Here is a 27,492-nt window from a genome sequence, read left to right as displayed (position 1 = left end):
CAGATGCCAAACAAAATGCCTGTTTATTCCAGGACAGACTTGGCAGACTTACCTAGCCTCTGCCAATTGTCATGCAATTTGGTTGTCATATCCATTTCAGTTTTAATTTTATGGTGCTATTAGAACCTGGGGAGTAGGGACAGTTATTAGGAGTGATAAAGTCACTATTTTATCGAGAGCTGCATGTTAACATATATCCCTGGATGCTCATTATTCTTAGATATCAGCAAGAAATTGTTTGTTTCTTGGTTAGCTCAACATTGTGACTATCCTATAGTGATGTTTCAAGTAAAGTTTTTATACAAAAATGAAACAGTGTTTTTCTGCTAATATCAAGAGAACAAGGGCATCAATAACAAAGCAAACTCTTACAGGTTACATAGGCAATTTAAAAGAGGTGTAGGAAAATGTGCCACCTGCAAATATATGGAATAGTGTTGAGACAGATCTCACAGATGATCCAGCTTCTGAAAGAGTCATAACTAACTTAAGTGTCTTGTTTCCAGAAGCTTATAGGCAAGCATATTAGTGGTTCAGCTTGTGAACTCCTCTCACCATATATGGTTTACCAGTCATAGGGCTTATGATGAATTTGGCAGGAAGATGGCTCAAAAGTCTGTAAGTACAAACGCTCCAAGACTCTGTGGTTTACGTCTGATATATTGACGGACTGGTTCCAAAGTTTTATGCTACCTCAATTATAAAGAACTCATAATACAAAGGAGTCCTCATAGGTAACACTTTGTTTTCACACATTACAGATCTTCTGATGAAATTTGCAAAGAGAATTATATTTGTGTTGTCAGATTTACTCTAAATAGTACTCATCTGACACAGCCTTTGGATGTTGCATCATTTCAGGGTTCCAAAGTTTGTTGAAGGAAACTTTTAGGTCACTAAAAAGGCAGTTTTGCAAAAGCAACACTTTCTCTAGTTTTTGGACGAGCTAAGGGTGAAATATTTATTAGTTCACCTGCAAACTTACAATCAGAATTCCATAAATGTGGTGTTCTGGCATGTGATCGTAGTGAGCTGCCACATCATATTTTTGGCAAACATGGAAGTGATAAGATGAAAACTTAAGGGGGAAAGTAACTTTCATATAATGTGTTACTGCCAAGTAACATAACAAATGAAACTTGGACCAAGCATTAAAAAAATAGTGCTACAGTATAGCACAAAGGTAACTCAAAGAAATACATATTGAGATGAACAGAAAAGATACCTTTAGTCAAAGATATAATTGCACTGAAGTCACCACAATTCATGATGGTCCTGTAGGCTTTACAGAAGGTGGAACATGGGTCTTAATAGAGAGTGTAATCATTACAGGTAGCAATGCATGCTCTACAACATGCTCCTGTTCTGGCCACAAGGTTGGTAAGGAGTTCTTATCATAGGACTTTCCATATCTCGTGCAGCAAGGTTGATAAGTGCTGGATGGTTGTTAGTGCATGTGGACATGATACAATACATCTCACCAACACGTGCTCGAGGGGATTTAAACTGGGGGAATGAGCAGGCCAGTCAGTTTGCCAAATATCCTCTCCTCCCAAGAAAGCTTCCATTTGCACTGTTAAATGCAGTCGGGCATTGCTATCCACAAAAAGGAAGTCAGTGTTGTATGCATCTCTCTAAAAACACACATTGGAAACAGTACAGTGCAACAATAATGTTGACAAGTGTGTGTTATATGTTCAAAGACTATGCCTACACAATCCATGTCTGGACCACGAAAATGATCATGTTTGATAATGTTTCTGGGTGCATGTTCCCACCTGCCAACATATGAGGGTACTTTCAGCATTGTTGAACATAGTTATTTTGGTGGTCCATGTGGTATGGAGTGAAAGACATATCATTGCATGGGCCTACTGACCGTGAAATCTTTGAACATGGTACACTCATCAGTCAGCGATATTGTAACACTGTGCTCCATCCCTATCCGTGTCTTTTCAGGGGTGCATTTGGCCCTAGCTTCATTTTTGTGGATGACGACATGTGATCACATCAAACAGCATAGGTGGAGCAGCTCATGGAATGAGAGACTATTCAGCGAATGGACTGGCCTGTCAGTTTCCCCGACTTAAATCCCATGAAGCACATACTCGATCCTTTGGGTATACATATTGCAGCATGTCCATATACATCAACAACCATCCAGCATAGCTATCAGCCGCGCTGCAGGAAGAATGGGACACCCTACCACAAGAACCCCTTACCAACTTTGTGGACAGACCAACTTTGTGCTTAGAAGATCAAATCAGAGTTAGACGAAGATTAAACTTCTGGAAATTTACTACCTCTGAAGGGAATATGTGGGGAATTCGTAATCTTTCCACATGAAAATGAATCTTTTTCAGGCAAAATAGTTATGTGTAACAAAGAAGAAGTAGTAGTTTCTTCCTTGCAAAGATCAAACAAATCTTAGAAGTGACCTGGAACCACTGGTATTTTCAGTTAGGAAGATTCTTTTGAGGTCCATTAAACCTCCTAAACAACTCAGAAATTGTAGATATTTCAGTATGACATAATAGAATTAATTTTGTATGTAAATTGAATTCTGATAATTGTTTTAGAAAAACTGACTAGTTTTAAAATTTTTTAGCTTTTAATATATTGCAAACTTTTGCACTCACTTAAGATTGTCAGTATGGGTAAATATAATGCAAAGTCACCTTGCTTTTTTCCATCGAATCTTTAAACTGGTACAAAGTATCCTCCACCTGTGATGAGTTTTGCACCATATCTTTTTAGTGTATAAAAATGAGATTCAGAAATTTATAATGGCCAGGCTATATACAAATCAACCAGCATAGCTTTGAAAGGATCCATGCAAAAAGCAAAATTTTTATATCAAATATGGGAGAACTGCAGAAATGTTAGAACAATATGTCAGGGAAAAAATGCAAAGTATACTGGGTTTACGGTAACTCAAATTGATTAACTTTCTATTTTGTGCACTACCTTATTGATTCACACGTACTAACATTTGAAAGTGAAGGTCTATCACAAGAGGCCTTAATCTCTGTCATAAGGGAACATTGTACACAGAAAGCAGTATTCTACCCCAGCACAAAAGGAATTTGGCTGCTCACATTGCAGAAAACTTTTTGACTAGCTTTTGACCTTGAACTGTTTGTATATATTGTGATAAGTTGATGATGTTGGATGTAGTGTTCTTGTGCCCTTCTGAAGTGCAAAAATGGCAGATGTCCTAAGCAGTCTTGCATAAAACACCTTGCAGAAATCTTTTGTATAATGGGGAGTCAAGTGCAGCGATGTATATGATTACACCACCCGGGCAAAATTCAACTATTTCCACAAAAGAACAACATTAAAAATGACAGACAGAAGCCCATACATCAGTGGTTTGATTTTGGTTTAACAAACTACCCAAATCTCTCAGAACTCATATAGGGAATGGTTTTAAAACAAAACTAATATCTTTTCTAATAGAAAAATGTTTGTATCCATTCAACACTAACAGTAACATGAACCAGTAGTATATCAACTGTAATTTAAGAAATGTATAAAATAAATATAAGGTGCAACACTTGTAGCATGTAACGTATTTTGTATGTGTAATTATTGTCTTACTATTATTTCTTAGCATTGTGGTGGCTCCATGAAAAAAAGTAAATTAATAAAAATAAATAAACAAATAATTAAATGCAGATGTGTGTAGTTTCAAATGGGTGCCTACTTTTCAGGGCAAACACTAGTGACTGAACATATTTGTTAAGTGCAAAAAATTCTTTATAGATTTATTTCATTTACGCAAGATCTTGTGCTTGACATTTTGTGATGTGGTGGAAGGAATGTCTGGTTTGCTGCCACAGAGCTAATCAACTTTGATGAAACTTGTCGGTACAAGGATACAATGCAGGGTCACATTCTAGTACAGGCTGTTCCAGCTCCAGCAACTTTCCTTGGGCAGTTGGGTAGTGCAGGTAAAGGGGGTAGTAATGGGCAAATAGCTCACACATGTAAGGAAGTCTGGTCATAACTTTAGCAACCACGCGCCTCCGCTGAGCTCATGCAGGCAGGGGTGGGCAAATATCTCACACATTAGTGGTTCAAGACCTGAGTGTAGTGCAATAGCCCAAAGGGCCAGCAATGGAACAGCCTGCCCTGTTACTTCATGACAAGGAGTTCCTTAGTAATGCACGCAGTCCTCTCTCTCTCTCTCTCTCTCTCTCTCTCTCTCTCTCTCTCTCTCTCTCTCTCTCTCTCTCCTTTTTTTTCTTTTTTCTTTTTTTTTTTTCTTTTTGCCGTTGCAGTATGCTCTGTTTTTAAGATAAAGTAATATTTCTCAGCTTGAGGGCATTTAAATTACAGAAAAAAATGGATGTCATCATGTAAAAATGGTCTTTGCCTAATACTTCTTACAAATATTCATTCACTCTAAAAAGATTGTGGCTAGTTCCAGCGTTTTTTCATTATTAATATTTTAGTTGACATCTTAGTTCTCAAGCCATACTGGACAAAATAATGCATGCATTTAAGACCTATTGTAAGTAATTTAGTGCAAGTTTAACATGAAAAATAGTGGCACTGAAGAGGGAAAGTGGAGAAACAAGAGAGAGAATTCTGGAAGATATGTGTACCAAAAACTGTGATAGGAAAAGACAAAGAAAAGTAAAGAATGTGGAATTTAATGGTGAACATTTGCTAGAGCAATGGACTTTAAAGACTCAAAGAAGGCAGGTTATTATTTGGGGAGTAGGTAATTGGAACAAAGAATTTAATACTTCTGAAAACTGATCATATCGTGAAGTAAGGAAAAGATATGTTGTAAATTTATTATGGAGTGTAGTCAATAGTATACTTCACATAACCAGTAAAGTGAAAGCATCTTCCATTTGACTATATTACAAGTTACATTTTTATTTTATAATTTAGATTAACTGGGGCTTTGGTGGCTGTCATCTGTTAACTTACAGTCGCATGATATGTGGTACTAGGTAAAAATAATGCAAAAGCGTAGTTACAGTTGAATCATGAATAAGCTATTTTTGGCCACCAACAGTGAACAGTGAAAGTAAACTGCTGTGAAATGCAGCTATGCACATGTCTGCTACATTATTTAAAGTAGTCCGTGTTGTACTTCCACACCCCATTTTTCAGCCAGTATCACAACGCAGTACGTTGACACTGAGGACAACAAACGAATAAACAAAGAAGGTGAACCATCACAAGATCACATTAGAAGAGATCTTTTTCATAGTATCGAAGATGAAGTTGTTTTGATACAGCTTAAAGTATACATTTTAGAGCCCAGGTTTACTAGAGTTTTTTGCTTTGAATGATCATTCCTGTCATCTATGTGATTTCCCTTCTGCTTTGCATAAAACACTAGTTCAGTGGGTAGTGTTCCTGTATCCTAATATTTCTATTGGACGCTATGTAAATAAAGTACAACCTTTGCCACTTTTACATGTCATCGGGAGCCACACAGGATTTTGTAACAAAGTATCATGTGTATTATTGGAACATCTTGCAGAAATACCAGTCATAGACTTTGTACAGTTCATTTAAACATGGCAACAGGCTGTCCCAAATCACAGCTTTATTTTGGCCATGATATCTGACAATTACCCAATTCCACAACTTCAGCTTGAGATACTGTAGCTTATCATAAGTGGGAACTGCCATTCAGTAGGATGACACCAAATGAGGTTGTGCTGAAGCATTTTTGTTCTAGTCTTTAGTAGCACTAGGCAGCATTAACTGTGTGTCCTCATGGGGCAGAAAGATAGTGGGTAGGACACTACTTGGTTGAGAAGGGGGTCACAATCGCCACCTTACTTGCTTATTATCTTTCTTCCATATACTTCACGGAGTCATCAGTCCAAAGAATTGCATCTTGCCTGACATACCCTCCTTACCTCCTTCCCACATCCTTCCCTATCCCTTCCCCACCTCCATCAGCTCAGGCATTTGTTTTCAGTAATATCAGTAACTACTAGTCATGCCATTTCCACTACACTGTGTTTGTGGTGTGTGTGTGATGGTGCATGTGTGAATGTTTCCACTTTTGCTAGAAAAAGAGCTAGTGCTCGAAAGCGAGTGTGAATGCTTTATTCTGTTAGGTGTTTCTGTGCTCCAAGCATCAATCTGCTATAGATGAGTAGTTGTCTTTCTGTTATTTTACATATTTTTCCTGCTTGTGGCATCTGCTTGAATTTCCATCAGACAGAGTAACTTGGGTTGCTCTATTCCATCAATTTTCTCTTGTTTCTGGTAGGGAAATGTTGAATGAAGCACTCAGTCCCTATCACAGTGTGTAGGATAAATTAGAGTATCTTTGTCACAAACGTTCTTTCATTTGATGGTATAAAAGAAGGGATTGTCATGCACCAACTTTACTCTATTGCAACTTTGTAATGCAAAAAATTGCATTTTGAATGACCTTTTTGAATTTAATTTAAAAAACTGCATTTGTGGTTGTAAGCAAATGCATTTTGTTGTTTTCTTCTTAGTTTTAATGTTGTTGTTGCAATAATTGTTTAGGTATGAGTGGTATACGTCAAAGTACCAGTGGTTAACATGAATTTAGAAACTTGATACACATTAAGAAACTTATGGGTTATGTCAAAGGATTTTGTTGTTAGCTTAATTTGTGTGTGGAAATAAGGAAACTCAAACGATTGTTGCAAATATTCATAATATTCTTGTCATGAAAAAAGACTGATTCATGCTTTAGACACAAGTACCATTCTGTGTAGTATGAACTGGATTGATAATTACACTTTTAAAATTTATTTCTTACTTTGTCCTCTAAAAGTATTTTGTATATCTTGAACAGTATTGACCTTCACTCATTTTATCTTTTACCTACTTGGAAAACATTCTTGGAGTTATTTCTGGAATTCCCATTAATTATAGCAACAATGACAATCTACAGACATTCCAGTAGCTGTTGTGTGTTTATTATATTTTATTTATTATACGCACATTAAAAAAAGTTTTGCATCACCTTGGTTTCCGAGAGTTTCCACCCTTTTTATTGCTCATGAAAACGACACATTGCATGTTATACCATCATACAGCGAGACCTTCAGAAGTGGTGGTCCAGATTGCTGTACACACCAGTACCTCTAATATCCAGTAGCACGTCTTCTTGCATTGATGCATGCCTGTATTCGTTGTGGCATACTATCCACAAGTTAATCAAGGTGCTGTTGGTCCAGATTGTCCCACTCCTCAATGACGATTTGGCATGTATCCCTCAGAGTGGTTGTTGCATCACGTCGTCCATAAACAGCCCTTTTCAATCTATCCCTGGCATGCTCGATAGGGTTCATGTCTGGAGAACATGCTGGCCACTCTAGTCGAGCGATGTTGTTATCCTGAAGGAAGTCATTCACAAGATGTGCACGAAGGGGTTGTGAATCGTCATCTTCACCAATATGTTGCCAATATGGTCAGAGGATGGCATTCACGTGTTGTACAGCCGTTACGATGCCTTCCATGACCACCAGCAGCGTATGCCGGCCCCACATAATGCCACCCCAAAACAGAAGGGAACCTCCATCTTGCTGCACTCGCTGGACTGTGTGTCTAAGGTGTTCAGCCTGACCGGTTTGCCGCCAAACAAGTCTCCAACGATTGTCTGGTTGAAGGCATATGCGACACTCATCGGTGAAGAAAATGTGATGCCAATCCTCAGTGGTCCATTCGGCATGTTGTTGGGCCCATCTGTGCCGCAGTGCATGGTGTCATGGTTGCAAAGATGGACCTCGCCATGTACATTGGGAGTGAACTTGTGCATCATGCAGCCTATTGTGCACAGCTTAAGTCATAACACAGTGTCCTGTGGCTGCACAAAAAGCATTATTCAACATGGTGGCACTGCTGACAGGGTTCCTCCAAGCCATAATCCATAGGTGGCTGTCACCCACTTCAGTAGTAGCCCTTGGATGGCCTGTGGACGTGATCAAACCACGATATTGACTGTCTAGGCATGGTTGAACTACAGACAACATGAGCCGTGTACCTCTTTCCTGGTGGAATGACTGGAACTGATCGGCTGTCAGACCCCCTCCGTCTAATAGGCATTGCTCATGCATGTTTGTTTACATCTTTGGGCAGGTTTAGTGACATCTCTGAACAGTCAAAGGGACTGTGTCTGTGATACAATATCCACAATCAATGTCTATCTTCAGGAGTTCTCGGAATCGGGGTAGTGCAAAACTTTTTGTGATGTGTGTAGATGCATATATATTGCAACAGAAGTAGTGCATTAGTGCACACATACTCATACATTGTTTATTTCATTAGAGGATGCTAGCATTAATTGAAGACAGACTGTCTCGAAAGGTGTGTGATGATGTTTTGGAAGTTGCGTGGTCGACCATGTGGAATGTTACTGATGAGACAGCCATCAACTGCCAAAGGTTTCTTGATGGAAGAGGAATGGAGTTCTTTCTTGGATGCTTGAGTGTAAGTATGGAAAAATTTAAGTAAGTTGGCAATGTTCAAACTGATCAATTTCTTGTTTAAATCAAACATTCAAATTGTCCAGAATGTTCTTCAAACCAGTCATAACCAATTGTGGTCCGGTTACGTGGCACACAGTCATCCATAAAAGTTCCATTGCTTTTTGGGAACATGAAGTCCATGAATGGCTACAAATGATATCCAAGTAGGCGAACTTATGGCTACAAATGATCTCCAAGTAGGCGAACTTAACTATTTCTAGTCAGCAATCAGTTCAGTTGGACCAGAGGATCCAGTCCATTCCTTGTAAACACAGTCCACACCATTATGGAGCCACCACCATCTTGCACAGTGCCTTGTTGACAGCTGGAGTCCATGGCTCCGTGGTGTCTGTGCCACACTCAAACCATACTGTCAACTCTTACCAACTGAAATCAGGACTCATCTGACCGCACCACAGTTTTTGAGTCATCTAGGGTCTAGCTCAGGAGAGGCACGGCAGGTGATGTCATACTGTTAGCAAAGGCAATCACATGGGGTATCTGCTCCTGTAGCCCATTAGCACCAAAGTTTGCTGCACTGTCCTTATGGATACATTCATCATACATCCCACATTGATTTCTGTGGTTATTTCATGCAGTGTAACTTGTCTGTTGTACTGACAACTCTATGCAAACACTGCTCCTCTCAGTCATTAAGTGAAGGCCGCCGGTCACTGCATGGTATGTGGTGAGAGGTAATGCCTGAAATTGGTATTCTTGGTATACTCTTGACACTGTGGATCTTGGAATATTGAATTCTCTAATGAGTTCTGAAATGGAATGAGCCATGTGTCTAACTCCAACTACCATTTCATGTTCAAAGTCTGTTAATTCCCATCATGTGATCATAAACATGTCGGAAACCTTTTTGCCTGAATCACCTGATTACAAATTACAGCTATGCCAATGCACTCCCTTTTTATATACCGAGCGACGTGGTGCAGTGGTTACCACACTGGACTCGCATTCGGGAGGACGACGGTTCAATCCCGTGTCCGGCCATCCTGATTTAGGTTTTCTGTGATTTCCCTAAATCGCTTCAGGCAAATGCCGGGATGCTTCCTTTGAAAGGGCACAGCCGATTTCCTTCCCCATCCTTCTCTCACCCGAGATTGCGCTCCGTCTCTAATGACCTCGTTGTCGACGGGACGTTAAACACTAAGATCCTCCTCCTCCTCCTCCTCCTCCTCCGCCTCCCTTTTTATACCTTGTGTACGCAATACTACTGCCATCTGTATATCTGCTTGTTACTATCCCATTACTTTTTTCACCTCAGTGTATTTCTGGTGTATATTGTTGACATGTAGAACTTAAAAAGTGGTGGAGGAAATTTGATGTTTACAGTACTTATTTTCTGAAGTAATTTTATAATGTTAATGTTACCTTAAGACTATGATCACTGGTTTTTCTTCTCGTTAGTTAATGCAAAGATTCCTATCCATTTTCAGAACAACTGTGTGATTGATTTCTTCCCGTTTTTGCCAAAAGCTACAACTGTAGCAGTTGCGCCAATGTCAAGAAAATACCAGAGTTTTACTTGCTCTCTTGCCCTCTTTTATTTTGTTATGTTTTCCGTAAGATAAAAAGAGATAATTGTCTCTTTGCATCAGGCATGTTAAGAAAATTGAATGCCAGGCATCCTGTTATCTTTGTTGCAAAGAATAACACAAAAGAAAGAGCAAAAATTTGAATTGTGGAGGGAAGATTTGGATCATGTGTAACAAAGCCAAGAAGGATAATGAGAGCTACAGGACTATGTAATTAGAAATAAAAAATTGACAAAATTTGGGCAACAGAAATTACATCATCAGTAAATATCAGGAGCAGGGAAAAATATTAGGAACAACTAATGTTGGCACACTCAAAATGATAATGGCAGCAGTCACACAACATCATAATTAATAGAGTATGGATGTTTAGGTGCTAAAACACAAAAAATACTCACTGAGCCAGTGTTACCTGATGTTTTTGGCTCTAGTAATAGCGGATGAGTCAGTGTATTGGTAGGGTTTACTTGGACTCATTGTTTTCCCCTGCAGTGGCAGTTTAGTTACAGTGGAGAGGTGGACAGTGCGACACTATGTCACCCATAGAGATGTTCTTTAAAAATGCAGAATCTTTGACCACCACTCAGAGGAAGTTCTCTCACCAATTCAAGGTCCCACACAATGGTGCAGTTCCAATCCACAGTACCATTGTGCTGTGAGCTAAGAACTTTCAGTGTATTGGGTTACCAAATTCAGCCGTGCAATGCACTTTGCATAGTCTAAGCTTTCAGCACTACATAATTCCTATTGTTCAGGAGTGGAAGCCTCAAGATTTTGTGAGGAGGAGGCATTTTGCTGAGGTAGTAAGAAATGTTGCAGGAAAAACCTGTTGTTATTATTTTAATGTCAGATGAGGCTTTTTTTTCTAGACAGCAACAAAACTGTGGTTATTGGTTCCCATGCAACACTCACCAGCATCCATCAGATTGCGGTAGAGTTACAGTGTGGACTGGATTAGGGAAATTTGGTGTCACAGAGCCTTATTTCTTCAAAGAAAATCGGTGAGCCATCACACTAAACTGTGAGCATTATTTGACCATGGTGCATGAATTTTGCATCCCAAAACTTCATCACTGTGGCATGAATTGTCAAAATGTTTGGTTTCAGCAAGATGGTGCAACAGCTAACACTTTTAATGTTTGTATGGGCAAATTAAGGAAGTTGTCTCTGATGAAAATGATTTCCAAAAGAGGCTATGTTAACTGGCCACATCACTCTCCTGATCTTAGCACATATGATTTTTTCTTGTGCATTTCCCTCAAGAACAAAGTGTGCATCAATGATCCACATTCTTTGCTTCAATTAAAGGATACCTTTGAACAAGAGATTCATTTTGTACCCCATAACACATTAGAGTGAGTGATGACAAACTCTGCATAGAGGGTCAATGAGTCTGCAGAAAAAGAGCGCGAGCACTTAAAGGGCATTATCTTCCACAAAAGATTAATTTGTGTCAGAATTAACATGTAAGATTTAAACTGCTGTTCATTGTGTATCTTGTGAAATCAAGAAGTTCCTGCATCTCAAAATGTCACAGTGTACTATAAATTTAAAAAACTGTCAGATAATGCTGACTCGCCATGTATTTATCGACCTCAAATATTGCACTTATTAACTAAATATTTGACAAACATTTGAAGAAAAAGCAGAATAGATAACTATAGATATGATTGATATGGGTGGTATCTGACAGACACCACTCATATCTATGACTCTATGGGCTGTTTCATGAAAAAGTTTTAGTGTGGATGCACAGCCAACATCCAAGCTCCTACAGGAATTAGAAATCTTCGAATAGGAAGTTAATGGGCAGCGGTTGTTGTTGTGCAGTGAGCATGAGTCGGGAATTTGGATCTGACAAAAACCATGTCTGGATGGCCGAGGCAGTTAAAGGAACTGTTCTAGAGAAGCAGAGCATCCGGGAGAGGTCTGGCATAGATTTTCAGCTCTTGCTCTTGTGTTGACACAATGCTCTGTGTAACTGGAAGTCTTTCTTTCTTTCCTATCTTTTTGCCATCCCTTTTTCTTTCTATCCCTTTTACCACAATTATTCAAGAAAGAGAACTCTTTCAGTGGACGAGGAACACCATCATTCAGTTATCAGGCATAAATAGGTTCCAGCTGTCTTTTAAAGAGGCTTTTTACTGTGTGAAAACTATATTCCATATCATATATTGTCAACCTTGCGTAGTTAAATGAAACTAATTGTTCCTCTGTGAATCCACAGGCCTTTGTGTCAACTTCAATTCCTCTTATCTTCCCAAGCACTGCAAGAGAACTGTCAAAATAATGCACTGGATCAGTCAATAGTAAATCAGAGGATTCTAAAGTTTCCTTAGAAATGTAAAATTTGATGTTCTGTAAAGCAAATCCCACAGACTTGTAAATAAAAACATACAATGTGTGTGTGTTGGCGGAGTTGTTATGAAGTAAAGTCCAATGCCACTGCGAAAGTGATGGCATTACTATCTAGTGGTGCAGCTGCCGTAGCACCAGACAACAATGAAGCTTGAGGAAAGTGCAAGTTGGGTCCGCTGGTCTACCAGTAACGTTCATGCTTGAAAACCAAAATGTCATCGACTCAAATAACAGTTGGACTATGGAGTTGTCGCTGTCTGTAAACCTAGAATTCACCTCTCAATGATGTGGACATTCACCAGAAGCAAAACGTGGTTCAGATTCCATGTTAAATTGAAGGTGTTGATTTCAAAATTACAGTTTCAGTTGAGCTTGATAGTGTAGTGCTAAAATGTGCGCTTTTTAGCAGAAAAATCATGGGGTCATATCCTGGTTGGAGTACGATTTCTTTAATATATTTTTTTGTAACCTAGCAGTTAGGTTTTAATGGTAGAGAGGGTTTGACAAGAACAAAACATTTCTTTGGATTCTATGTTAAACTGCAGCTCACCTTTTCCTAATTGGATAACTGGCTACAAATATTAGGCTCAGATCTGCTAAACTATGATAAACTGCAGTCCTGCAGCACCATTTTTCTGTTTGTATGTGAAGATTGCTTTCAGGAACTATTTTATGGACTTTGATACTGCACACTTGGCAACTGCTGCATCAGCAATGTTCCCAAATAGTCATCTGTGGTTCAGAGAACCCACCTTAGAATTTAGCTGTCGGTAGCCCCCAGGATTCAGTCTTTGCTCCAATGCTTTTCTCTCTATGTGTCAGTATTTCTCTCTGCTCCATTCATGTGCATAGCACTATGCTAATGACATCCAATTTTATCAAAGGCCATCCTTAAAAACATTGATATTGCTATTTTATGTATGTATGATGATATTTGTTCAATATGGCAATGGCCATGAGACATGAGTATTGAGCTTAACCATAAGAAATCACGAATCATCCTCATATCACACTAAAAGGTGATTAGTGAACAATTTTTTGAAGCATTTCCACCTATTCAAAAAATAAGAGATCTTGGCAAAAAGCTTGGCTAGAGTAATCACAAATAGTCTGTGCCTATAGCAAAAAATAATTTATATTGCTACAATTTCTAACAGTTACTTCATTCTATTAATGTAGATTTTGATTCATTGTGCATTGCTGATGATTCTCATTAGTGATGGGACATATTGAACACAGTGTAAGAATCAACAAATGAATGTGTAGCAAAATACTGCCTGTCAGTAACTTACTTGCATTGGTTGATAAATATGGTATCTAGTACTGGAAAGTATTTGGTGTGCTAACACATTCATAAAACCGCTTTTGTTCGTACATTTTGTTATTTGTCATTTTTTGTTGTAAATGATTTCCTGTTGCAGTTAGTAAAAAACTATGAGGTTAATATGAGGAATGTGTATAATCTGCAATAGTTATTACTTTATAATGTAACTGGATAGATAAAAAATCTACTCACCAGGCAGCAGGAGGACACACTTAAAAAGTTATTACATATGGCTATATCTTTTTTTTTATGTGTCTCCTGCATCCATTTTGTAAGTAGGAGTTTTTTTCTATCCAGTTACATTTTTTTTTTTCAAAAATTGATTAATTTTGTTGATAGTTATTACTTTATATGAAATAATTTTCTTTCTGGAAGAAATGTGAAATGTTATACCCTTATTCTTACAAACCCATATTGTGTCACCAATAATTTATTTTTTGTCAAAATAATAAAAGAGGACAAGACCCTAGAAACACACAATATGAGTAATAGTTGTACTGTATGCATTTTATTGTTTATCATGTTGTATGCATAAATATTTAATTCTGCTACTTACAATTTTTCTCTAAATAATGATTCTATTTTAAATCCTGTGGTTCCATTATTCTAGACATTTCCAGATAAAGAAGAACTGTTGAGAAACATGATGGGTCTTTTAGGTAATGTAGCTGAGGTGCAGAGTTTGAGGCCACGTCTCATGACAAGCCAGTTTGTCTCTGTATTTGCAGATTTACTAGATTCTGCAAGTGATGGAATTGAGGTGAGTAGACCCAGTAGTTGAATTGTGCATTATCTGTGACTGATTGGGTTTGAAAGTATCTTCCTTTGACCCTTATAGTATTAAGTGAGAGGCTCAGTAGATGAAAGTGAGGAAAATAAGCTGAGGTCTGTGAAACCTTCAATTCGAGCATGGCTTACCTTCCTCTGTCCATTTCAAGCTGAACAAGCAATCATTACAAGTCTCAGAGTAGGACAGTACCCATTAACATATGGCTTTTTTTACAGCGCGAGACCACAAAAGTGTTAAAAATGTGATCCCCAGGTGTATATACAGCAGATTTTAATTGAGTGTGTTTTACGACAACCTGAGGGCAGACGTGCATCTGCAACAGGATCCATTCTCTATTTTAAATGGCAGAGGCGAGTGTGATTCATGTTTTAGGGTTTTGTTTGTTATCAGTGCTCCATCTCAAAATATGAAGTGTGAGAATTTAGTGAGTCACAGAGTAGCTTAGTCAGTCACTCCTCAGTAGTCAGCCAGCCACAGTAACTGGCCCCTTTTTTAAACATATCTTTACCAGCATTTTGGCCTGCTGTGTTTTGTTTGCATTTTATGAACAGTCTTTGGTGATTCTCCCAATGCCAGTGTTATATTTTAAATTCTTGTTTATTGATACAGCTTAGTTTTAAAATTTGTTACCTTTTTAAAATATTTCAACCACCCTCATCTCTATCAAACAATGGAAAATCCATGATGGAATGTAACAGTATTATGAGAAGGAAAGTCGCTACTCACCATATAGCAGAGATGCTGAGTGGCTGATAGGCACAACGAAAAGACTCTCACAGTTATAGCCTTTCGACCATTGGCCTTCTCGTCAACGACACACACACACACACACACACACACACACACACACACACACACACACACACACACACATGATTGCAGTCTCGGGCAACTGAAACCACACGCAGTACGTCATATCCAATCATGCGTAGATGTCGTTCAACTGTCATAGGTAACAAATGGCAAGGATACTGGGGTCATAGCAAGGGTTCTGGGGTCATGAGATTACATTTTTAGTCAGCATTTTTTCACCAATAAAACTTTGACATGCTGTCTGTGTATAATGGGCACTTCATGCCTGTGCAGGATGTCATGACCTCGAAATCATTCGGTGGTACACTTTTATTACAAGTAACATTTTCACTCTTTTTAAGGTGCAAACAATAAAGCTAGCATTTTCAGTGAATTGCGATTGATGAGCAAAGCAAATGATTTTGTGTTAACCTTATATTATGCATACTCATTTGTTGTTTATATGTGTCAACGCATGTAAATTTGTCGAAGCATGTAAATAAACTGTCAAAATTTTGCTGACCTATAGAATTTGTATTATATAAGTTGCACACACTCTGCTGTAACAGGGAAAAAAGGAAACCAATGGAAAAATGCCCCTGTCAGAGCTCAATAAATCTAAATGTGTTTGCCTTTAAAAAGATTCTGGAAGAGAAATGGGGAATGAGCTGCCTCATACCACCTTTCTCACCAAACATTTTGGCATGCAAACATACTTGTATTTTTGTGTGGCTGAAAGAGAGTAGCAGAGAGTGACGGTGGAAGATAGAAGAAACAGTGCCAGTGCGAGAGACAGAGAGAGAAGATGATGATGATGGGAAAGTAGTAGTTAAATGGACGAAGACAATGGCAGTGGGAGCAAAAGAGAGAGGAGATAGTGATGGTCAATAAGAGACAGTGGCAGTAAAAGAGAAGGAGAGATGGATGGAGATAGTAGCAGGGAGAGCAAAAGGATTAGGAGACTGGGGAAATGAAAAAGAGAGATGAGTGGAGATCATACATAGGCGTGGTGGGTCTCAACTCCGTCTCCATATGGGCGAATTTTAATATGTTGGTGAAGGGGAGGGTGGACTCTGGATGTGGGTGTAGGGGAAAAAATAAGATTGGATTGAATTGAATTTTATTTGATCCTGTAAGATTACATTGTGTACAGTAAATGTACGTGTAATATAGGACATGCCAAAGTGTTAATATTCCTTATCACTTAGATTGACCCACCATAACTGTTGAGCTGCCGAGATATGGTGGAGACAGTGGCAGTGGGAAAGAAACACAAAAGGAGACAATGTAAATGTGAGAGGAGACAGTGGCAATGGAATATACTGTAAATACGGGAGACAGTGTAAATTAGGGAGAGGAGACACTGGCAGTGGGAGAGGAAGGCAGAAAGAGCCATTGCAAGTGATTGAGGAGACAGTTTTAATTTGGAGTGGGGACAGAGAGAGAGAATGTGCAGACAGTGACAATGAAAGAGAGGAGCTGACATGTCTGTCAGTTTTGGAGGGGGGGATCGACTTTTAACGGTTTTCCGCCCATTGCTCTAAGCACATGCGTTAAGAAAAATGACCAATTTCCCGCATCCTCTAGACTCGTGTATTAAAGCTTGCTGCTTTAGAGGTCAAAACACAGAGCAGACAAACTCTAAGACATTATGGAGAGGAGACAGTGGTGGTTGAAGAGAAAGACAGCACACTGTAAATGAGAAAGAAGAAACATTGGCAACGGGAGAGAAAGTGAATGGGACAAAGGCAATGGCAGTGAGATAGAGACATTGAAAGTGGCAGAGAAGGAGACAGTGCTAATGAAGAGTGAGAGAAAGGTATGCAGACAGTGACAGTGACAGTGGGAGAGACAAGCAGGAGAAAGTGCCAATGGTAAGAAAATGAAACAGTGGGAAAGAGAGATATATAAACAGTGGCAGTGAAAAGGAGATGCTGAGTATATAGGCTGAACTACAAAGAGAGAGTGGGTAAAAGCATTTGGAATGTTCTGTGTCAAAGGAGCGTGAATATATTCCCATGCCAAATTCGTGTTGAAGAAGGTGGAATGAGAATGAGGCAGCCGGTTTCCCACTTTTCTGTCAGAGTCTCTTAAAGAGGAATGTGTTCATCATTTTTGTGCCCTAACAGAAGCATTTTTTTCACTGGTAATAATATTAGTAGAGGTCATTACAAGTATATGAGACAGTTGGAAAAGTAATTGATGCAAACAGAATGAAAGAATCATGATACAAAGGGAGGAAGATTCGGATTTAATGTGCTGTTGATATCAAGATGGTTAAGGATGTAGCATTAGATGTAATTTATCTGAAGACATTTTGAGAACTTGTGGAAAATTTAAATTGATATGACCAGGCAGCTCCTGCTCTTCTGAGTACGTACAATATGGGAATGTGAACAGTGAGAGAGAACAGGTGCATCATGTGTAAGGTGCAGAAACATTTATTTAAAAGAAATGGAAGAGGTTAAGTAGTAAAGTAAACGCATATTTGAGTTGACTGAACAGTATGAGATGATATATAAAAATTCTAATATTGCTAAGAGAACTCTTGATGTTTTTATTCAGATCTATCTTGTCTAATTATATTATAAAAGTTACAGGCACTCTGTGATGCTGCCAGCCATAGTGGTGTTGTTGTTCTGGTCTTCATTCCAAAGGCTGGTTTAATGCAGCTCTTCATGCTGTGCAAGCCTTTTCATCTCCGAGTAACTGCTGCAGCCTACGTCCTTTTGAATCTGCTTACTGTATTCATCTCTCAGTTTCCCTCTACAATTTCCCCCCACCCCTATCCCCCACCGTGCTTCCCTCCAGTACTAAACTGATGATCCCTTGATGTCCCATAATGTGTCCTTCCAACCAATACCTTCTTCTAGTCAGGTTGTGCCAGTAATTTCTTTTCTCCCCAATTCTATTCAGTACCTCCTCATTAGTTATGTGATCTAGCCATCTAATTTTCAACATTCTTCTGTACAATGACTGTTCACAAGTGAATCACATTAAACAAAATATTGTAGTGCAGTGGATTGGACTTGTTGTGGTACACACCTCACACCCCTGCTGCCGTTGCTCTCTGGCTACCCTTTGTTCATTTACTTGAGGGGACAAAATGGTGAAAAAATAGTATCCTTAAAATGAAGATAATTTTTTCCCCTCGTTGAATGTGTTTTCATGCAAGTGTTTATAACATGGGTAGTCACATCATTATTTTACTCCAGTGTATCATTTACACATTATATCTCATGCTAAGCACGCCTTTGCAATTTTAGGTTAGTTATAATGCTGCTGGTGTCCTGTCACACATGGCGTCTGATGGTCCAGCAGCCTGGACTTTAGCTGTTCCGAAAAGAGAAGAAGTATTGCGAAGAATGCTTGCAGCAATAGAGCGATGGGATTTGTCAACTGAGAGAAACATCAACTATAGGTAATATATTATCTAAATTAGTAGTAGTACCATCCTGAGCATAGTAATATTAATTACTATTATTGTTAGTATTTATGATGTTAAAATGACCTTTCAACCTGTAAGAAGTTGAAAACAGTTGCATACTTGGGGAGTTAGAAATAGAATTTTTATTCTTGAAGAATAGGGTAGATTATCAGCCAGGTAAATAAGTGGGATGATAGGTAGATACTATGGCACTCAGGTTATGCAAAGTATCAAACATTAAGGCTAGATGCTAACTGACTGAGGATAGCAAAATATTATAGTTTATGGATAAGTAAATTATTATGCCCCTTACAAGTCTTTGGATTTTAGACATACATTTTGCAAAGTATTGTTAGCTCTTCGGTGTTAAAAGCTAAGAATCTCTTAGCTATTAACGACTGTTGTGCTAGCCTATCAACTTCTTCCTGATGCAGTTCACTACTCTGAATTTGAGTATAGTCATTTACCAACTAATATTGAGTTTTGCAAAACAGTTGAAATGGCTGTCAGGAGGGAGATATCATTTGTCCCACACTTCCTGTCCCATTTTTCTGTATCTGCCTGAAATAATCCTTTCCTTGGCCTGTAACAAATTTGATATTTACTGAATGACCCCTTTGCACAGTTTGCTTGCCAGATATGGAGGAGTGAGTGCTGCTACAATTAGAAGACGATACTTAAATAAACTTGCAAAGAAGCCGCTGGAGGCATAAACTGCATTCTTGTACCATTTTGCAGGACCAGTTAGTTTATCCTAATCTCTTACACCATTTACAAGCTTTCAGACAACAAGACCACAAGTTTTTAGCTTCTGTTTTGTTTATTTACTTTGTTAGTGGACTTAATATTATTTGTTTTTGTAGTTACTTGATGAAGTATGGTTAGGAATGTGTGGGTTTTAAATTATAAATTGTGGTTTATTCTTTTCATAATTTGCACAGACCCTTCACTGTACCATTCTGCTTTCTGTATATGTGGTGTTTAAAAAAATGTGTCTTTTATTCTTACAAGATATTGTTCTGTTCAGAACCAGAAAAAAAGTCCTGTGAACATATGTCCCAAAACAAAAACTTGTTGTCGTATGAGACATTTCATGCCTAATGAAAATGGCCAGTAGTTAGTGACATGGCATAGGCTGTCTTCCTGTTGCGATTTGTTGCCCATTTCTTATTTGCTGAATTTGCCTCCCTACCTAGTCCTTTGTATGGTATTCTGTTGTCAGACATAGCCCTACAACTCTTATCATTTGGGGATTAGTTGTTCCTAGGAGTGTTAAGAAGGTAAAAAATGTATCCTTTTAAACGATGCAGTAAACTGCAGAAATAGCATTCTGTTATGGTGTAGCCAATGACATCAATCCACGGCAGATGCCAAGCCACATCCTAAACTTCGCATTCCATGTGAAAAAAGGTTCAGAAGGTTGTTGGTCCCAGTAACTTACATACATGTGATCACTCACAACTTGGACAAAGAATCGTGGGTACCTTTGCACAGTTTGCATGCCAGATATGAAGGAGTGAGTGTTGCTACAATTAGAAGATGATACTGAAATAAACATGCAAAGAACCCGCTGGAGGCATAAACTGCATTCTTGCACCATCCATCTTGCAGAATCAGCTTTCATACAATAAGACCATCATTCCGGATTACAACTTTCTGTGAGAGTCTACAATAAATCACAGAATGTCAGTAGGTCCCATCTTGCATTTTATTTGTGGATGAGGTGCAGTTTACACAGAGTGGAGTAATAAATTATCACAGTAAACACATGTGGACAGATGGAAAGCTCAAGTGAGCATGAGAGCTAGGTATAAGGTTAAATTCCTTAATATCAGTGTGTGGGCAGGAATTTTGTGTTCCACTCGTGGCACCATATACTTTTTCAGACAAATTAATAAGTGCTGCTTATTATCAGTTTCTGAAGCATTCGAAGTAGTTTATGCGTGACTGAGCAGCACCTTATTTTTTACACCTCGTATAGCAGTGCCTAAAGTACTTAACTCATTGGTGCTTCAGTAATGTACCCTATCTGTTCACCTGACCTCAGTCTCTTAGATTTTTTGCTCTGGTGCATGTAAAGGTGCTGATATACTCTACACACACAAAAAAAAAAAAACGTGCACACATTACAGGAGGGTGTCTCCTATGCATGTGACTGAATCTAAAAACATCAAGATGTACCTACTCAAGTTTGTGATTCTTGGAGGAGGAGGAGGAGGAGGAGGAGGGCTGAAGGGTTTGTGAGAATTAGTGGTAACCTCATTGAGCACCTCCTATAGTGTCAACTCACAGATGGTTGTCATATTATGACAGAATGGCTCACATCTCACCAAGTATTGAACCACCCTGTCAATTTCATTTCCTCCCTCTTCATAGCTAAGTGTTTATATTTCTTCTTGCTCTTTATTATTAATTTTTATTGAGTCTTATGAAATATTATCTGAACTACTACTGTGTAACAGATATGTAGGTGATAATTACAATATGTAACTGAGAACACAGTAAAAGTAACTGTGGTATCTGATAAAAATTCTTGAATAAGAGACTTGTTAGTGCACAAGGACGTTTAAGAAATGTTATACATTGTTTACAAATTAAAAATTAATATTTTATAATCTTACTATTTACAAATAGTGTTAAGTAATAATGTTCTTCATATATGTTGTGACTAAAATACTTACTACCATTGACTGACTGATATTTTTGCTTTAAGGTCATTTGAGCCCATACTGTATCTTGCAAGAGTTTACCATACACCAGAATGTCAGTATTGGGCAATTTGGGCCCTTGCAAATTTGACTAAAGTTTACCGTAAGTAACATCTGTTTTAGTTAGTAAGCTGTTTATTCATTTCAAGATCATCTTATAATTATATTAGAGATGCCAGCTTAATGCAACAATGAAACATTATTAACCTTACAACTACCAAGTACATGCAAAAATTGCTCATACATTTTCTTTTATTAAAAAATCATAACAAGTATCCTTCTGTGTTTATGGGTCTTTTTCTATTTGTCTTTCACCTTATAAAGTACTATGCTGTACATTTCTGTGGGTAAACTTTTAAAAATTGCAAATAAAAAATAGAAAGTTTATGCCCAAGGGCACATTTGCCCTCAGTTGATACTAAATGCGACCATAATTTTATTCTATTTAGTAAGTTTTATGTATATTGTTTACACTGCATCATTAAGCATATTTTTAAGGTCTTGCCAAAGCACTTTATCTTCAAGTGCATACACACGTATCCCAGTATATCATACACATTAAATTCTGATACATTACAATGAACAACCATGAAATTATATAGGTATTTGATGTTGCGAACGTAATTCATCAGCAGTCGGTATTAAGACCAAGCATTTCAGTCAAACTAAATAGTCCGTAAAAGTAAAGAATACAAAATTTTGAAAAGATAGTCAAACGTTTCACTTGTCTAAAAGTATGAAATAAAAAATATCAGGGAAAGGTTTGATGTGCGTCATTTTCTGTTCATGATTTCGAAAATATCATTCAAAGATATGTAGAACATTTCTCTGGTCTATTATTTCTTTTACACAAATCGTTTCACAAAATATTTGACCTATTTCTTTCATTTCTTATTTTAAAGTTTTATTCAGAAAGCATGATTTTACTGAATTCTTGTTTGCCTCCCTAACATCATCTGTTCTCAAAAATCCTAACTTTGGTACTACATTCAAAGGGAACCTTTTTGACATTTAAATACTGCACCAAAGTATATCTTTATGTGCAAAATAGCTAGGCCTTGAACAGATCAACTTTTTGGCGCTTCATTTACATAGCTTGGCAGCAGCTTTTCATGAAATATTTCAATTTTTCCTCAACTCATAATTAAGTTTTCCTTACTTACCTGATTACTTTCAGGCAGTTGAATATTTTCATGCAAACTGGTCACTTTGATACCTTGTTTGCCTGTTACTCTCCCTTTGCTTATGAAAATTCAGACAAAACCTTGTTGTGTAATTTATAAGGTGTCTTGTTTTCACTCTGCTCACATGTTTAATAAAGGTATCAAGTGTTAATCACATGGTAAAATAGGCTTTTCTGCTTGTAGTCATTTCCAAAAAATGTTGTCTCGGTATCTTGAACTGTTTATGAGATAAGACAGTTTTTACGACCGCTTGATTCCCATAGCAGGAAAGGATTCAGATGCGCCGCAAGCGAGCCATCTGTGGATATAACCATTAATATCTCTAGAATGAAAAGAGATATCATTCTGGTCTCAACTTTAAATACAGTTTAGATATATTGGTTACATTTCATACGCAAAAATGTATGGCCTTAAATTAACTATCTGGAAAGTCTATGAATGTGATTTTACCTCTGCAAATTCTTAAAAATTTTGTGCAGCCATGTACTTGGTTTTGTACAGCACAGTAACTATGACAAATAACAAAAATAATTCAGACCTCTATCTAGCAAAGATATCAAGCTTAAAGATGCAGAAGAATCAAGTTTTTTTTCACTGAATAGTTTTCTTAAAATCGGATGATAAGTATTTCATAGCTGCCGTCATGTCCACTCCACTGCATTGCCAAGAAGACATGTGGCTGTCACTCTCTCTGTTGTGTGTGCTGCAACAACAAGATTCAAAAACGTTTGAATTCAAACATCAGTAGTTGCAGCGCCACAGACGTTGCCCATGTAGGACACTTCCGTAACTATACATGCAGTGGTGTTTCGTCGTCTGAAGCTGTCACGCACTGTTGGTTGCTTGTCACTTATGTAGGACGGGGTCTAACAGCCAGTTGCAATGAAGACATTGAGCAACAGTGTCAGAGTTCCTCAGTTGATGCACCACTATTGCTTTGGATGGTTGCAATTTCAGTTTGTGCGCATCTCCGTGAGAGATGCTCTTGACACACCAGTCTGAAGTGCCAAGCGACACAGAGATTTTCCCTTACTTCTTTCCAAAGCCTCCCCTGTCTCATGAAATTTATTTTCAGTTAAAACACTAGTTTCTCTAGGCCTTCGTTTGTGTAACACAGATCTAGTCTCTTGAAATTTCTTTACTAATGTGCATATCATTGAATCATTGGGAACGTACACACCAGGAAATTTTTGCATTAATTCAAGCCAACATTCCACATACAATTATGTTTCTGCATAGTTCAATGAAAGAAACACTCATTGACCCTTCATGTATACCATACCAAATGGCAACTTGACAGGAACATCGAAACAAAAAACCTGAATGCTCAGTTGCACAGTATAGAAGACAAGCACACAGTGTTTCTGACTGAGGACCAGCCCAGCAACATATGGATAGGGAAAGCCCTGGACTCGGTGCAGTTACAATAATGACATCTAGCAACAATAGTTGAAGTGATGAAACTTGACAAAAAAACTCAAAAGAAAACACCAGTACATTCTGTTGCACAGTGTACAGAGAATGCGCAAAGTTTTGGTGACAGAGAACTACGCATAGGGACAGACAGCAGACGCAACGGCAACAGCCGACAAACATATTCACAACCCCAGGTATCTTTCATGAGATGCCCTGTACTTTCCCTTTGGGCATCTGCAGTCATAATTGATGTTCTCTCCAAATTTCTAATCTGAAGATTTGTAACAATATTATGAAAAAGAAAGTTGCCACTCGCCATGTAACAGAGGTACTGAGTCGCAGATAGGCACAACAAAAAGATGGTCACAAATAAGCTTTAGGCCAGCAAGGCCTTCGTCAAAAATACACACACAGACGCACACACACACATACGACTGCAGTCGCTGGCAACTGAAGCCACACTGCAAGCAGCAGCACCAGTGGATGATGGGAGTGGTGACTGGTTGGGGGTAAGGAGGCTGGTGTGGGGAGGAGGAGGTGTAGTAGGGCAGATGTGGGGGACAGTGAAGTGCTGCTGGGGAGTACACAGGGATGAGGTGGAGTGAGGGTAGGGTAGCTATTTGCAGTTGGGAGGGCCGGGGAGGGGGGCGGGGGCAGGAGGGGGTAGCAGATAAAGGAAGAAGTAAAAAGACTGGTTGCAATGGTGTAATAAGGGCTGTGTAGTGCTGGAAGGGAGACAGAGAAGGGGCTGTATGGGTGACAATGGGGGAATGTATGATATATTGCAGGGAAAGTTCCCACTTCCGTAATTCGGAAAAGCTGGTGATGGGAAGGATCCATATGGCACAGGCTGTGAAGCAAGCATTGAAATGAAGGTTTTTATGTTGGGTAGCATGCTCAGCAACAGGGTGGTCCACTTGTTTCTTGGCCACAGTTTGTCGGTGGCCATTCATGTGGACAACAACTTGTTTGTTGTCATACCCACATCGAATGCAGCACAGTGGTTGCAGCTTAGCTTGTAAATCACATGACTGGTTTCACAGGTAGCCCTACCTTTGATGGGATAGGTGATGTTAGTGACAAGACTGGAGTAGGTGGTGGTGGAAGAACGTATGGTACAGGTCTTGCATCCAGGTTTATTACAGGGACATGAGACATGAGGTAAGGGGTTAGGAGCAGGAGCAGGAGTTGTGTTAGCATGGACAAATATTTTGTGTAGGTTCAGTGGATGGCGAAATACCACTGTGGGAGATGTGAGAAGGATAATTGACAGGACATTCCTCATTTCAGGGCACAACGAGAGGTAGTTGAAATCCTGGTGGAGAATATGATTTAGTTGCTCTAATCCTAGACGGTACAGCGTTATGAGAGGAATGTTCCTCTGTGGCCGCACAGTGAGACTTTGGGAGGTGGTGGAAGACTGAAAAGATAGGGCACAGGAGATTTGTTTTTGTACAAGGTTGGGAGGATAATTACAGTCTGTGAAGGCTTCAGTGATACCATTGGTATATTTTGAGAGGGCCTGCTCATCACTGCAGATGCGCTGGGCATGGGTGGCTAGGCTGTAAGGAAGGAACTTCTGGGTATGGAATGGGTGGTGGTTGTTGAAGTGGAGGTATTGCTGGTGCTTGGTAGGTTTGATATGGACAAAAGTATTGATGTAGCCATCTTTGAAGTGGAGGTCAACATCTAGGAAGGTGGCGTGTTGGGTTGAGTAAGACCAGGTGAAACAAATTGGGGAGAAGCTGTTGATGTTCTGAAGGAATCAGAAAAGGTGTACTCACCCTCGATCCAGATGGGCTTAGGATTCTGGGTGTTTAGGAAGGATTCCCCTAGGTGGCCCTTGAATAGTTTGGCATATGATGGTGCCATGCGGGTGCCCATAGAGAAAGTTGTTGGTACACATTATATAGGAGGTTAGGTTCCGGGCAATAGGTTGAAGGTGTTGGTCTATGAGACCAGAGATTCTCTCGGTGGGGGCACAGTAACTAGCCACAATGGGGCATCCTGCATGGTTGGTTTATGGACTTTAGGAAGCACGTAGAAGGTAGGAGTGCGGAGAGTGGTAGGGGTGAGCATGGAGAGATTCTGCTCCGGGGAGAGATGCTGCTATGGGCCTAAGTATTTGAGGAGTGACTGGAGATCCTGCTGGATTTCTGGAATGGGGTCATTGTGGCAAGATTTATAGTTCGATGTATCTGACAGCTGGCGGAGTCCTCCCAGGTAATCCTTGCACTTCAAAACAACAGTGGTGGAGCCTTTGTCCGCTTGTAGTATTATAAGATTGGGATTAGTTTTTAGATGGTTGATTGTGGTTCTTTGTGTGAATGTAAGATTATTTTGCATGTTGATGGATTTGGGGAATGATTTAAGGCAAAGTTCGAGGTTAAGAAATTCTGGAAAGTTAACGGGGTGATTTGGGGGCATTGGGGGTACAGCACAGTTGGTTGGAGGAATGAACTGAGTCAAGCAAGGTTCAACATTGGTCTTTCATTGAGTCTGATTGGTAGGGTTGGTGTTTCTAATGCAGGAATCGGGAGGACGAGAGAAGTTCTTTAACAAGTCCTGCGTGATTGAATTTGGGAGTGGAAAAAAAGGTGAGCCCCTTTGGAAAGGACTGATATTTCTGTGGGGCCAAGGTTTCTGGAGAAAAGTTTTATTACTGGTTTTTTGTTGTACCTATCTGCAACTTGGCACCTCTACTATACAGTGAGCAGCAACTTTCCTTTTCATATTATTGGTACCTGAGGTATTGAAGATACCTCAGTAGTAGATCCAGGCATCCTGTCCAGGGAAGACAGGGACCCAGGGAGACTGAGGGTGTTATACTGCTCCCCCTAACCAAGTTCGGGGTGTCATCTTCCACTGAAACTGACACAGAACCCAGTGAAGCTCTTTTTACCTGTTGGGAAATCGGCTTTGTTCTGTGCCAGGAGGAGGCAAATGCAAAACGGTAGGCGTCTGTTAATTGACAGTAGTTCCAACGTACAGCAAAGACTGTGGTTCCCAACCTGAGGGTAATAACCCCCTCTTGACGTAAAATGAATTTTTCTGAGGGATAAAGTAGAAAAGCTATTCAGTTAATCTCTTAAGGAGTCAGTAAAAGTTAATCTGTATTACTATCATTTACCAGCATGAGCAGGAAGTCAAAAGCAGCAGGATTGTGGTCTATTGAGACTGTGGATCCACACTGTGTGATATTACTGATAGCATTAATTGGGACCCCACTACTGTCATGTGAGCATAGTATCGATGAGTTCAGGAGGTTCTACTCAAAGTCTAGTGGGATCTCAGTGACCTCACACAAAGAGCACATGAGAGGACAGAAATATTATTCGCTCATGTCACATACCTCGATTCAGGAAATGGGCTTGTTTGCAGTGAAACAAGAATCCACAGCAGCCATGTGACAACATCAGGAGCACTGCAGACATAAGCACTACAACTACTGTTGTTGCTC

At 39.1% G+C, this 27,492-nt stretch overlaps 1 protein-coding gene across 2 annotated transcripts in view; it reads left to right on the top strand.

Moving 5' to 3' along the window:
- The window catches only part of LOC126275513 (protein zer-1 homolog), a 151,626-nt gene that overhangs the window by 109,206 nt on the left and 14,928 nt on the right, over window positions 1-27,492 (top strand). For both annotated transcript variants that reach the window (XM_049977205.1, XM_049977204.1), the window contains exons 8-11: window positions 8,287-8,448; window positions 14,326-14,475; window positions 18,564-18,718; window positions 21,438-21,535. In XM_049977205.1, coding sequence (XP_049833162.1) covers window positions 8,287-8,448; window positions 14,326-14,475; window positions 18,564-18,718; window positions 21,438-21,535 — 565 coding nt within the window. The remainder of the gene's footprint in view (window positions 1-8,286; window positions 8,449-14,325; window positions 14,476-18,563; window positions 18,719-21,437; window positions 21,536-27,492) is intronic.

The sequence above is a fragment of the Schistocerca gregaria genome, chromosome 1 (assembly GCF_023897955.1).
Source record: "Schistocerca gregaria isolate iqSchGreg1 chromosome 1, iqSchGreg1.2, whole genome shotgun sequence".
NCBI classification, from domain to species: Eukaryota; Metazoa; Arthropoda; class Insecta; order Orthoptera; family Acrididae; genus Schistocerca; species Schistocerca gregaria.
This window is presented reverse-complemented; position numbering and strand designations above follow the sequence as displayed.